The 14499-nt window shown below is 42.0% G+C and overlaps 2 protein-coding genes across 2 annotated transcripts; both read left to right on the forward strand.

Moving 5' to 3' along the window:
• Positions 1-287: 287 nt before the first annotated feature.
• PtA15_15A175 (uncharacterized protein) lies at positions 288-706 on the forward strand (the record flags this gene model as incomplete). The annotated part of the gene is made up of 2 exons (XM_053163354.1): positions 288-421; positions 499-706. 2 exons carry the CDS (start codon positions 288-290, stop codon positions 704-706), a joined length of 342 nt encoding a protein of 113 aa, XP_053027338.1.
• Positions 707-10704: 9998 nt separating this feature from the next.
• Positions 10705-13825, forward strand: PtA15_15A176 (uncharacterized protein; the record flags this gene model as incomplete). Its single annotated transcript, XM_053163355.1, has 8 exons — positions 10705-11509; positions 11608-11650; positions 11771-12384; positions 12505-12775; positions 12879-12956; positions 13074-13380; positions 13521-13631; positions 13715-13825. The coding sequence occupies 8 exons, from the start codon at positions 10705-10707 to the stop codon at positions 13823-13825; spliced, it is 2340 nt and encodes a 779-aa protein (XP_053027339.1).
• Between the last annotated feature and the right edge of the window lie 674 nt (positions 13826-14499).

The raw sequence follows: 14499 nt of genomic DNA on the forward strand, positions 1-14499 counted from the left end.
CTCCCAAGCATTGCTAGACCATGTTATGGCGCCTTCCAAAGGAGGTAAGGACAAAGCTGGATATGGGGCGAGCTTTGTGTCCGACCTGAACCTTCCCAATGATACCTGCGTCTCGGCTGGGGCCCGGTTTAAGAAGATCTGGATGGGCTGTAACACCGGCTCAGTGTTCTGGCCCGCCCGCAGGAACCCAGATCGTCTTGAACGGCGGCTTCCACCATTCCTTGCAAGAGTCGTTCGCGGTCCATGCTGCGCGTTAAGACGAGACCGCCAAATTGTCCGTCGAGACCATGGCCCCAGTGGACTCAGGCGTCTACATGCAGGTCTGGCGGCTCGTCAGCCCTGATGGGACACGGTTCAAATACCGTCTCTGGATCAACTTGCAGGCTATCAGCAAGGAAGAAGTGAACATCAACGGCCCCAAGTTGGCTTCCTCCTCCCCAACCACTTCGATCTTCCCTTATTCACCAGTCCCCACTCCGACGTATCTAACCTTTCCAGAGCACCGTCTGATCCCAATCATATCAACAACAGCAACACCCGCGGCGCTGCTTCACCTACCATGCAACACCCTCATGAACCTCGATTCAACACCGACTTGCTCGGCCAGCTCTCTTCTAACCTCTCCTCCGCTACCAACTTCAACCACTTGTCGGACAAATTCACGTCTGAAAACGACAATAGTGACGCAGCTCGTCACCTATTCTGAATCTTCCGCTCACTAAACTCCCTCTTCCCCTTCTTTTCCTGCCCCTTTATTTGTATTTTGTTGGCTCACCGCACCACCCCTCTTCTGTCTCTTTCTTTGATTGCACGTTACTGATTCCTAAATGTATTGCTTCTTATTTCTCCTTTCTTCCTATGTACATGTACACATTTTGCTGTAAATATGCAATTAATCTTTCAACAGAGAGTTTATTTTTGGCAGAGATAACTGTAGGACAGTTTTTTTCATAATTTTGGGTTAAGTCTTGTGGATATTACTAGGGCATTAATAAACGTACCCCGTAATCTCACTAAACATACCTGGTTTTTGTGTACCCCCTTTTCTGTGTACGTACCCGGTTTTTTCCCTCTCATTTTTACGCAACGCAAATGATATCAAAATTCATCTAAAATTATGAAAATAATTATCATGCAATCAGAATTTCAAAAAACTCAATTTTCAATTGATTAATTAATGTACCCGGTTTTTTGCGTACCCGCTTCTCTGGGGTACATCCTAATGGAATATCTTTTTTTTACATGTCCCAGACAGACAAAAATTTCAGGGCACTTATAATTGTGAATATTCTGCATTCCCTGAAATTTTCAGGGCGGGCTTATTAGGAAAATTCTTGCTAGCTGAATAACTTTTTCTTTACATGTTCAAACAGTTGAGAAACTTTCAGGGATCTTTAAATTCTGTATTTCCTCCGTGCCCTCAAGAATTTTACTACTAAGCCCACTGCGCACTCCCTGAAAATCCTAAAAATTTCAGGGAATGCAGAATATCCACAATTATAAGTGCCCTGAAATTTTTGCACGGCCGGCACATGTAACAATAAAGTTATTCTATAGTATGTACCCCAGAAAAGGGAGTATGCAAAAGATAATTATATAATTAAAAATTAGTTTTTTTGAAATTCCAATTGCATGATAATTATATTCATCATTTTAGATGAAACGCAAAAACCGGGTACATTTAGTAACCCCCTATTATTAATCATTAAATAAAACTCAAAACATGTGTGTTCATTATCCATCTTAAGAGGTTCACCAGTATCAACATGTACTTTGGTTAAATGGGTGAATGACTTGGGGGAGTATTTTCAGAAGTGGATGGTGAAAAGGTGACTCAGTAGGTAACTTCTTTTGTGGGACGGGATTAATTAGTAAATTTTTTAGCCTGGCTACACTCAAATAAAATCAAAGTGTTTGTCATGATACAAAACAGGAAAACCTGTGGATACAACCAGAGGTGTTTATACTTCAGAGCAACTATGCAGCCAAACACAATATGGATTCTGGGGAAAGATTAACAGACATGGTAAAACCCATAGGCAAACAAAACATAACCCTTCAAGAAAAAAAAAGAGGGTTGCAATTGAGATTGGATTCTGCCCCTGCAGCGGCGCAGCCGCCTTGGCCTCTAGTTCAAATTAATTCCCGCAGAAAATGGGTTTCACTAATTTTACTGCAACATTACCACATTCCAAAATTCTAAACCCAACAGTACCAATTTGAATTTTACTTTAATTTTGTACATGAGGGCATATAATGTGAATTACAAGAAACCCATTTTTTCAGAGGAATTACATTTGAGAATGTCAATTTTGCTTTGCTATCCTTCAACATCAGTAAACAGGAGCAATTGATGAGTTGGATTTGGGTGAAATATCATTTCATCATATTTTTTCCTACAGTTGTACCTAGAAAACAAGAGAACTCTACACAACATTATGTTGAGTCCCAAATCAATTCTGACTGACTTTTGAATCACTTCTCCATCCAATTTACAATTCATTTAGGGATGAGTTACTAATCCACATCAGGCCCGCATCCGACCAAAACTCACATAAAATTCAGCTCTGGCACTCCCTGGGGAGTGGGAACATATCTCCCCTGGTGCAAGGGGGGGGGGGGGGGGTCACAGTTTGTTGCTTTGTTTACATCAATGACATACTAATCTTTTCCAAAACCAAGGAGGAGCATGTTCAACACTTAAAAGCAATCCTGGCAAAACTCCAAGAATATTTGTTGAAAGCTTTGTTCAAAAAGTGTGAATTTTTCAAACGGAAGTTCAATTTTTAGGCTTTATTATCCCCTCTCAAGGTCTTCAGATGGATCCACAAAAATTGGATACTCTTATACAACGGCCCATGCCAGAGACTTTGTGAGGTCTTTGCCATTTTTTGGGATTCTGAAACTTCTATTGCAGGTTTATACATTGCTTCTCTTTCATAAAAAATGGCCTGATGGGCCTCACGAAGGAATCTGTGTTTCATCCTTCAAAAATGAAGGAGACAGTAGCAGTACAGTCTTTTGAAAGACTTGTAGCAGCATTTTTGTCTGCTCCATTGAGTCAGCCTGATGCTACTGGCCGACTCTTTCCTGTCCGTTTTTTCTCTCACAAATTGACAGATCAAGAACGGGCTTGGGAGATCTTTGATTTGGAACTCTATTCTGTATACTTGGCTTTTGAAGAGTGGAGAGCATTACTAGCTGGCAATGTGACTCCAGTCCTTGTTTTTTCTGATCATGCTAACCTAAAAAGTTTTATGATGTCTGTTGAATTTCAGTCTTGTTTCTCCCCATCCCAAAAATCCCTACACTTTTTCCTCACACCATTCCATCCTTTTATATCCTCCTCTATGGGCTTGTTTTCAGATCAAAGTTATCCAACACTTATGTAGCCCCCTCTCTATGTGGTCTGTCTCTTATCCTTGGTCATGCTTCTCTCTTACTATCTTGTAGAAATTGATCCCTGATTAGAATAGAGTTTGTATTAGGTTTCCAGGTTACTGCTTATCCTCTAGATTGCGCGCTTCTCTGATGGGGATAATAATGTACCTTTTGACATGTCACAATGAGTTTGAGATGTTTCTTATTCAATATTCCTTTTTATTCATTATTATTCTCACCCACATTTTGACCACATGTACATAGACTACTTATACGGTGCTAGATACATGTGAATCAAAATCATTGGTTCTCTCCCTCTTTTTCCGCCCTTGAGCCGTTCCAGTGAGAAAATCCTCCTCTCACTGTCCTGCATATCCTTGCCGCTTCTCTGCCCCTTTTTGGGTCCTCCAGTCAAAAACCTAACAATGTCAAAAAATCTTTCCCCCTGTTATGGCAGGTCATTTTAGTCATTGCATAGCTGCCAGGTTTTTACATAGTTTTGTCTCACCAAAACAATTACATAATCATCTTGTATATATAATCTACATACTTTGCAACCATGTTTTTCCTCTTGAGGGAGTTTTTCCATCTCATCTTGCCGTATCCTGATATCTCATCTCTTCACCCCCAAGCAGGCTCATTGGGCTGCTTTTCTTGATTCTTTCAATTACAAACTGTTTCACCTTTCTGGCACCTCCAATCCCGCTGACGCGCCCAGCCGTCGACCAGACTTTGAGATCTTGGAGAAGCTTGAAATTGCAAATTCTTTACAAGCCCGTTTTTCAATAAATTCCATTGAAACATCTTCTCATGCAAAGGAGGAACATGATTTATATTTTCAGCCTGTCTTGACTTCTTTTCTAGAAAATCTGCAGGAGGCTTACCTTTCATAAGAGGAAAAATTGATGTACCATTTCCACTGGGGTTACTATTGGTTTTGTCATTGTCTTTTTGTGCCCACTCCATTTTGTTCACAAATTCTCAAAACTTATGTTGAGGATCAGATTGTGGGTCATCCGGGCATCACTCAAAACTTATCGCTAATTTTGCCAACTTTGGACTGGCCTAGCATCAGGAAGGACATCATATTCTTCCTGTGATTCTTGCCAACGTGTTAAATCAAGCAGACAACAGCCAGTTGGAATATTAAAAACTTTAACTATACCTTCCCGACCATGGAATGTTATTGGCATGGATTTCCTCACCAAGTTACCAGTTTCCTGTTCATTTCATTCCATTCTGGTAGTCGCCAACTTACTAAGAAAAGCAGCGCATTTTATTCCTTGTCAAGAATCAATGACTTCAAAGGAATTGGAAAAGCTATTCTGATGCAAAAAATTTTGTCTGCATGGTTTACCTGATAGAATAATATTGGATAGGGGTACCACTTTTACTAGTGAATTCTGGTGATTTTTCATGAAGTTGTTAAATATCAAAGCAGCGACATCTACCACTTATCATCCTCAGACTGACGGTCAGACAGAGAGGATGAATCAAATTTTAGGGGAATATTTGGGAGATTTTTTTGGTCATAACCAAACTGATTGGTCTGATAAATTGGACATGGCTGAATTTTATATTGAAAATCTTCACTCTTTGGCTTCAGGTGTTTCTCCATTTTTTTATGCATGGTTTTCATCCACGTTTCAATACACTTACCATTTCTTCTGGAAGGTCCAAAGCTAACACAGTGGTACAGGATTTACAGAAGATACAGGACTAAGTGTTATCCTCTTTACACAAAGCAAAGCAGAAACAAGCGCTATATTATAATAAGAAGCGGCAGGAAGTCACCCCGTACAAAGCAGGTGATCTAGTTTTATTGTCTAGACGTTTTATCCAAAATAGACCTCCAAATTCCAAGATTGATTAACATCATCTCAGACCCTTACAAGTGATTCAGAGGGTGGGTTAAGGAGAAGTTTGCATAGATATCAAGGTACACTATCCTAAACTTCATCAGGTCTTCAATCTTTCTCTCATTACTCCCTACAAGGAACCTATCAATAATCCACTTTGAACAGCAGTGTTGAATCCAATGGTATATTCAGTACCAATTGAGAATATCCAATGGAACTTGTTTTCAGAGGTATGAGACCATTGGGCACCGCAAAAGGGAACGGAGGAATGTTTAATTTTTTGGAAGCATGCAACCCCCGCGGCAGACCAATGGCTTTCTCTGTATCAAATTCCCAGTTTTCTGCACTCACATCTTTTAAATTTTCATCAATCCACCCAATCATCTTATTAACAGGTATAAGGTAAAGTATATCTTTGAGAATCAGAGTTATGTTTTGTTAGGCAATACACTGTGAAAAAACCAAGAAACTGCTGCCACTTGACATGCAATATTACAAAGGTGCCTTTGTCAGCCGGCTACGCAGCGCAAGCCAGCGTAACACTTGTTCAAATAATTATAAATAATATTAATTAATATTTCATGGGTTTTTTGGTGACAGACATAAATATAACATGTCACTGATAATATAAATATATAATAAATACATATAAAACTATATGTATATATAGTTTAACTTGAAAAATAGTGAGTATTAAAAATATAGTCCGAGTGAATACTAAACTACACTCGGGCGCGGGAGCTACATAAATATCTGTCAATAACATTTAAGTGACAGGTGTCACTCATCCGATGATGTCTGAGAAATAAGAAATTATCCCCAACTAGGATTCTCCAGAAAACTAAAAAGATCCCATCCGAGTGAGAGCGCTATAAACCAATCGACCTCGATAAATAACCGCCCCAATCGAGTTCAAGAATAAAAGGACAGATATCGACAGCCCCATCGCAAGTCAAATGATACTCGAGCGATAGAGACCACCCCAGTCCGTAGTCTTCTAAGATAATTCCCCAAAGAAATAGGAGACAGCAACAGATATTTAAAGAGGTTTGTTATCCCTCTTTTTCTTTTCTCATCAGCTTCAGACAGCCGCACGAATATCTAACCACTCTTTCGACTCACAACATCATCAGATTCCGATCGATCTAGTCATTACATCTTCGCCGTCTATAGCCTGTCTCAATTCCGAGTGCGATCCGATATCGAGAAGGTTCTTTACTAGTAAGTAATTACCCTTCTCTTATTTATCGCACTTCTCTTATTATCTTCCTGGGATTCAACCACACCTGTATAGCAGGCCCCAGTGTATATCAGAGGGACCAAACCACCCCCGCTAAGTCGGGCCCCTCTTTTTATTTTTTATATTTATTTCTTTGAAATAAAACCCCACAAAACATTCCAAACTACCTTTTTTTTATCAATCATCACCCGGTGTAGCTAGAGGAGCGCTGCTCTTGGCATCACCGAGGCTGACAACCTTTGTGATATTTCATGTCAACTGGCAGCAGTTTCTTGAGTTTTTTCACAGTGATAAGTTTTAAAAAACTTGTCTAACTCAGATACATGTAAATATGTGTAAAACAATGTAACCTTACTTATCAAAGCATTTTACTTTTAAAGATAACAGTAGTGCAAAAAGTAATAGGAAATAAAAATCTTTTATCTCTGTAATTTATATAGGAAATAAAAATCTTTTATCTCTGTAATTTATACAGTGTTTAGTTGAAATCCAACCATTAGCACACAGACAATTTTGACATGAAGATATAAGGAACTTGTCCTTTCCAGTTGTATTTCCCTTTCTCTCATTGTAATATTTTTGTTCTTTTCTTATCATCATCTGAAGTGCAAATCACACATCCTAGCCTGTCCAACTATCTTTTGAAATCATTGTAAACATTTCTTATTTGAATTTAAATAGTGCCTGTCATAGACGGTGACCGGACCATCAGGTGAGGTCACCCAGGTCCAAGCGCGCGAGTGAGGAAAAACCAGACCGGGCCAAAGGGCTGGGAGGGGGTTTTAGAGCATCTCCAGCAGTCCGGGGGTGGATAGTGCTGACTTAAACAGGCTGTGGCTTGGGTTGAGCCAATTTTTGCTTACTCAAGCTGGTCCATGTGCTTTTGAAGGTCCAGCCAACCTCATCCTTCACAATACAATCAGCATTCCCTGTTGGGTGGCCTTTGTGCCAGAAGGTACTTTTTGATGGAAGCATAAAAAATGTATCATTTTTGCCTCCGGCCTGCTACATTCCCATGTCTATAGCAGCCTGTAGAAGCCAGCTGCAGGTGAGAGACTTGGAAATCTCTGAGATATTGGAAAAAGTGAATCTCTGCCTGCCAAAAGCAGCACGATCCACCCCTGGACTGCTGGAGATGCTCTATGAAGGTTTAGGTTCAGGACTGAGCTCAAGCGCCACACGCGCAAACCTTCATAACAACACCTGCTGACACCTCTTGCGCTACACCGGCAATCCTTCCTTTTTCCCCATCTCACCATTGTCTCCTTTCTCATTGCACATTTCTCCTCTTTCAAAATCCTCCCACCCACCCGTACTATTTTGGCAGAGAGGCCACCAACGTGAGATTCTAGTCGGGGGGGGGGGGGGTTGTATTGGAAACCCCACAGTCTTCAAAAGCCAACCCCTTTCTTTCCTCTCTGCTTCCCGCCCACGGGTGCCGTGTGCGGTTCCGTGTATTACAATTTTGGGGAAAATGCCACGGGTACCCGTCAAGGTACCCGCCACAGAAAGTCGTCTCAAGACGACCTCTTGCCCCCTAATTGTTCCCGGAGGGCCCCGCCACCCGCTCAAGTCCTCCAACTGGGTAGTCGACAAGCCCACAGAAGCCACCTCCGACCTCCACATCACCAACAACCCCACACTCTGAAGATGAAACAAACACAAAAGAGACCACGCCCAACCTTGAGTACACCCTCCTCCTCGCCTCCAAAATCCTCAGACGCTAACAGCCAATCAATACCTCCCAATGCCGCTGATACTGATATTGTCAAGCTTGGCAATGGCATAGACGCACCCCCTAGCAAACAGTCATCAGCCCCTTGGACCAGTCGGGATACCACTGATGAGGAGGAACTTGGTAAGTTTTCTTTAAACTAATTCATCTCAACTGCTTACCTATCTGAAAAGTTTTCTGAAATTTTGAGCTCAGAAAATTGCGGCCAACGCGGTCAGCGCAGGCTATTCCAGCTATGAAAAGCTAGAACTCTCAGTGCAACTTGACAAAAAAGGACGTCATATGATTGCATATCCCTGCAAGATGTTAGCCAAGATCATCATTCCTTCCTTTTTTCACTCACCATTTTTTTGTTTGCTGACATTGAATCTCAAATCAGGTGTAGCATGAAGATACACAGGCCAACTTACAATTCTTCATGCAGTCACTTGTTGAAAAATGCTGCGGCATGTCCCAAAAAACAGCACAAATTGACCAGCCAACAAAATCTGGCCAGTCTTGGCATTAGTGGCACAGGCAATATTGACCCACAAGAGGTGAAAAACATTATCTTTATCTCTATGAATTGCGCTGGCTGTGGAATGTCAATTCAACTCCATATCTATTATCCAGGTACAGCAACTATGCGCGGTTTGGTGTGCTGAGGCAGCGCAACCCTTTTCAGCCTTGCTAGACGAGTCACACAAGGATATTCTCCATCCCACAGCCGTTAAACACATGCCTTTGGCAAAGGTAGTTTCAGAATCCATTCATATGCTCTATACTGCGGTTCAAGACAATTACCAACATATTTTAAAGGTGGAGAATTTTCTCTTGACTTCATTTCCAATATTGTATGCTCTAACGCTGACTGAATATCAAAAATCTTGAATGTTTTGAATCTTCAGAATCATGTAGGTGCCATGTACCTTGGTGCCGATGCCTGGCAGTCCCCCAATGGACACAATATCTGCGGGATAGTTATTCACCAATTAGTTCAGAAGAATGGTGCAAAATTTAATCTGGAGGCAATGCCTCTGAAGTTTGTTTGGCTAGCAAAGAGTCACACGGGAAATTATCTTGCCAAAACAATGCGTGCAGTGATGGAAAAGTTTGATATTCAAAATCAAGTAGGCACAAATATCACAATGTTGATCTCGCTACAAACTTTACAAGCTGAGATCTTTTCTTGATCAGATTTGTGGCATTGTCACAGACAATGCCTCAAACAACTTGTCAATTGTTGCCACAATGAAGAAGTTTAAATGGCCTTGATTTAAAGGTTATTCACAGTGGATCAGGTGTTTTGCACACATCCTGAATTTGATTGTCCGCTCAATTTTGAAAAACTTCAACAAAAATGAAACAAACCACCAGCTGGCGTCCAATTTTGAATTGGAAGAAGGTTCAGAAGATGAAGATGCTGAGATACAGATCCGTAGGCAAGTTGTACAAATAGTTAATATAAATAAACATTATCTAAAGTGACTTTTTGCCTCTTTTCAAACCCAGATACGTCCCAGAAATTTCCATCAGTAGCAAACAAGATCCTAGCAAAGAAGACCCTGCCAAAAGTGAAGATTTAGACCTATCCAACCAAGATGAAACATTGGAGCGGGAATTATCAATCAATGACATCCAGGATTTGAGTGATGAGGATGACAAAAATGATGCTTACACTTCAGTCTCTTGCAAAAAAAGTTTGCAAAAGGTAGTTCTCAATTATCCTCCTAACTTGATGTGTAATCTCATTTTTTATCTTCCCAGTTCCGAGATATAGCTCGCAAGCTTTGTAAATCTCCCAATTTGAAGGCGGAGTTTGTTGAATTATGTGTTGAGAAGAACTGCGATAAACCTCAAAACATCAAGAGAGATGTTCAAACAAGATGGAACTCCACCTTTGCCCAGATTGAAGGAATCATTCGATGCAAGAAAGCAATGTGAGTAACATTTCACAGTTTTTTTTTAATCTAACCAAAAAATGCTCATGATTTTTTTGTGGCAGTATGATTTAGCAAAAGGACCGAAAATATGGGTTGGCTCGGAGACATCACATTGACGAAGGTCATATCCGGTTGGCACATGACTTGGTTTCAATACTCCGGACCTTTTACAAACAGACCCTTCAGATATCTTTGACTGGATCGGCTCGACTAACTCACATCATCATCTTTATTGATGAGATCACAGAGCATCTTTCCAGTGTGATCAAAGTGCAAGCTCGTGGAAAAGATGGGAACAATCATGATGAGGGGCGTGTCCCCGCGGGTGGGACTCGGGGGTGATGAATGATGTCATTGGACTGCAAATGAATGCAGCCTTGCCTCGAGCAGCGAGCTGTGCACCACTCCAACAATAACGACGGCTGGTGAGTTCCATCTCTTAGAGACTGCTCCTCAGGCTCTTGATCAATCAAGAACGGGAAGATTGTAAGACTGACTTTCATTTCGATTGCCGAACCAGATGATAGATATACGAGGAACATCATGGACGATCACGATTGTCCAACCATGCCCGGGTATCTGCCAATAGCCGAGGAACGAGACCAAGCCCCAGGGCAGCCCGGTTCCATGAGCAAATCCCTTGACCCGTCTTTCGTCTTCGCGGCCGCCCATGGATCCCTCGCGATCGCATCCTTTGCCACCCGATTCGGCTTCAATGTAGCTCAAAGATCAGTCCAACTGGGTCTCGCGATCCCTCAGACGATTGTATCGAACGTGCTTCCCAGCCAACTCAAGCCGGTCTCGACGGTCATCCAAGCCAGCCTGAGTTTCGCCGAGTACTCCACTCTCACGGCCCTCCAACTGGCCGAAGGGATCTCAACAGGCGGCTTAGATTTGGCCGCCTATTCGATCACCGAGCTTGATTCCCTGATCAAATCGTATCAGCAACTACAGCCCTCCTTGCCTTCCCTCGATGCACTCAGACTTGTCGTCGCCCTTCTCCGTCAACAGTGGGAGAAAATCACGCCCCATTCGTCCGATCTGCCCCCTGGGAACAAAACCGAGCCCTTCCAGGTCTTTCAAGTTCTCCGAGCGCTCTCGACTTGGGCTCTAATCCAACAACTCACGCAGCATGTTGAAGATGGTCAATTATCTTCGTATTTAATTCCCGTCCGGTCCTCCCCATCAAATCGCCAAGTCCCAGCTCAAATCCAACCTGGATTTGAAGAGGATAGTGATGAGGATCCAGAGATCGTCAAGCAAAAATTCAAGCGATATATCGACCTTTCTCTAAGTAGCTATGGTGGCTTGGGTCACATCCTCTTCAATTCGAAAAATCCGCCCTCGTCCGAAGACTCTCAATCCAGCAAAGGTGTGCCCTCCCTACACGTAAGGTAGAAGGACTTCCTGAAGCGCATCTGATGAAAGGGCATTCCCACTGTTTTTTGATCCAAATTTGGCAAACGCAAGATACGACTACGTACGAAATATGGAACCTTTTGATGGGAAAACAGTACGTATTCCTGTTATACTCAGGCTTGATCCCGGACAGACTTCGCGCAAAGTTGACGAGTTCTTCCGCATTGCTCTGTGACAAATTTATTAACTTCGACTTGAATAATAAAACTAACAGTGATCATGATTTACTTAGAGAACATGGCGAACTGTTCGAAGATACATTTTTACCAGGAGCAGCAAACGAAGGCGGCCAACAGATAGCAGAAACGTTCAAGGATCTGTTACCAGCGGTGTCCATCACGACAGACCCACTTGCTCAAGAAGGAAAAGAAAATGGAGCTGGAAATGGGAAGGAAGATGAGAAGAACAAGGAAATGACTGCTTTGATAGAACAGATCGGTTCGTTGGGTGCAGTACACGAAACAAATGACGCGAAAGAATGGAGTCTGGTCACCAATCCGGACGACAAAGAGATGATGGAGCTGGAAATGGCCAGTCAAGACTTATTGCCCGAGCTCGAGAACAATCCATCTCCACAAGACTCTCTACCAGATAGCACGAAAGAAGAAACACCCTCCAAGCCGGTCACTTCCAATTGCCAACCCCCGCGATACTTCATCCTTATCGATAAGATTCATCAGACCGTCATTGTTTGCTTGAGAGGTACTTTCTCCCTTAGCGATGTCGCTACCGACCTCACTTGCGATTATGAAAACTTCGATCCTGAGGCTTTTTGGGACTCGCCCTGCTGGGAAGAGGAAACTGGGGACGCTTGTGAGCTATCAACAGGTATGTATTTAGTTCTATGTACTAAAAGTTCCGACCGCGATCAAACCGCTGCAGGAGTATGACAATATGAATAATGTGTTGTCATGTTGTTTTATTTGACTTTGGCAAAACAAAAAGCAGAAAAGAAGACATGTGGAAGCAAGAAAAAACAAACCTTTCGTGTGCACAAAGGATTCTTAGAAGTATCCAAGAGTTTAATCGGATATCCGATAACCCCATCACCGTCGATGGGCAAGACCCAGCAACCGACCAAATTTATGGCTTCCATTCGTAGTGCCTTGAAGCAGCAAAACACGGACAACGACGGTGTTCGAACGTTCAAAAAAATCGAATTTGTCGGACATTCTCTGGGCGCTGGTGTTGGCGTCATGTTGAGCTTAATGCTAGCTGAGTTGAGTCCACATGCTTCTTTTGGCCTACTATCATCTTTTCCTCATAGATGCCTTCTCTGACCTTGACATTTTTTTTTTTTGGCTGTGTATTTATGTTTATAGTCCTAGAACTGGACTCAGTACTAAACGAAGTGGCTTGCCTGAAGGTACATCCATCAGGACCTATGCAATTTGCCCACCGTGAGTAAACCGCCGGATGTGAACTTATCTATCTATCTAGACGTATCTCTATTTATCGAAATACAGATGTCAACCTAACTTTGATATTAACGCGTCCCCCATGTCCTAAAAATGTAGGTGTACGGCATCCAAAGGATTAACAGAGTTGAGCAGCAAGATGGTGAAGACCTTAATCCACTCGAATGATTTGGTTCCCAGACTATCTTTGAATCATGTCTTGAACCTGAAAACGCTAATCATCTGGATCGACCACTTTGAGAACAATCCTGCCGAGCTCCCTCTGATGTCAACTCAAACAACCTCGGATGGGATCTGGAAAAATTTATTGCAAGTTTACACTAGGTTGAAGGTCTTCCAGTCCCAAAATGGCGACAATCATCAGTCTGATGCTTCGAAGAAAGTCTTGCTGGAAGATGAGGTTTGGGTGCGTCGATTCTGCTGGATCCTATCTCTTGCCTACCGTCCATCTCTTCCCATCACGGATCATTTTTGCAAACGAGGATTGTTAATATGTTGACCATAATTCTTCTTTCGTTCCCTCATCATGTTTAAACACCTGTTCAGTTGATTGAAATGAGGAATCTGCTAGAATCAAAGATCCAAAAAGAGCATCATGTGGATGTTCTATTGCCAGCGGGGAAGATATACTGGATGGTCAAAGACGACCTATTTATAGTTGAGCAATCATGTTTTCTTCCCTTTTGTCAAGAATACTACCCTTTTTTTGACACTAAATCTGTTCTTTGATATCTACATAGGTTCCTAAAAATAAAGCCCAGGATATCTTCAACCGGATCAAGTTCGATATCAACATGGTCAAAGATCATTTGATCCATCAAGTCAAAACCAAATTCGCTGAACACCTTTAAATCGACTTAAAATCTTTCACAACTAACAATCTTTCATATTTACGAAAATTGGACATCCCAAGTTGTATACACGTGTTGTAACTTTTTGACCCAGCTTCCTACTCAGGACGTTTGATTAAAAGCTTCTTTCTCTTTTTTACTTCCGCAGAGTTGCTTTCTGCTTCTTCCTTCTGAAGTGTGTTGGTACACATTTTTTGCGAAAAAACATTAGCATCTCTCTTGGATCGCTTTTTCTTATTATCTATTGTCTTCATGGGCATCAAATCGTCTGAGACTTTTTTAGACCTACAACATACATAGACTGTCTTCTGGCTGCATCTTCTTTTCTCTACCTCCATATGATCGACTAGAGCATAGAAAACTTTCAGTCTAAAACTCACGAAAATGTTTGGTCATGACTTTTGGGAGCGAGTGTTGCTGTCATTTGCGTTCTGTTGGACTAAGAAAGCGTAGCAGTCAGAGAGACGGAACAGTACAAGGTGCTTCGCAGAGAAAAAGGTCGAAAATAATGCCTTTCGGAAGACTGGAGTGTTGGATGTACAACCCAAATCAAATGTGATTCGATAATTAGCGACTGTGATGAGCACCACTCTAGTTTAGTGGTTCGAATGAATCAATTCGAGTGATAATTGCTGCATATCCCCGGCAATCCTAGTGTGCCGAGCTCCGAACCT

Source organism: Puccinia triticina, chromosome 15A (genome assembly GCF_026914185.1).
Source record: "Puccinia triticina chromosome 15A, complete sequence".
Classification (NCBI taxonomy): Eukaryota; Fungi; Basidiomycota; class Pucciniomycetes; order Pucciniales; family Pucciniaceae; genus Puccinia; species Puccinia triticina.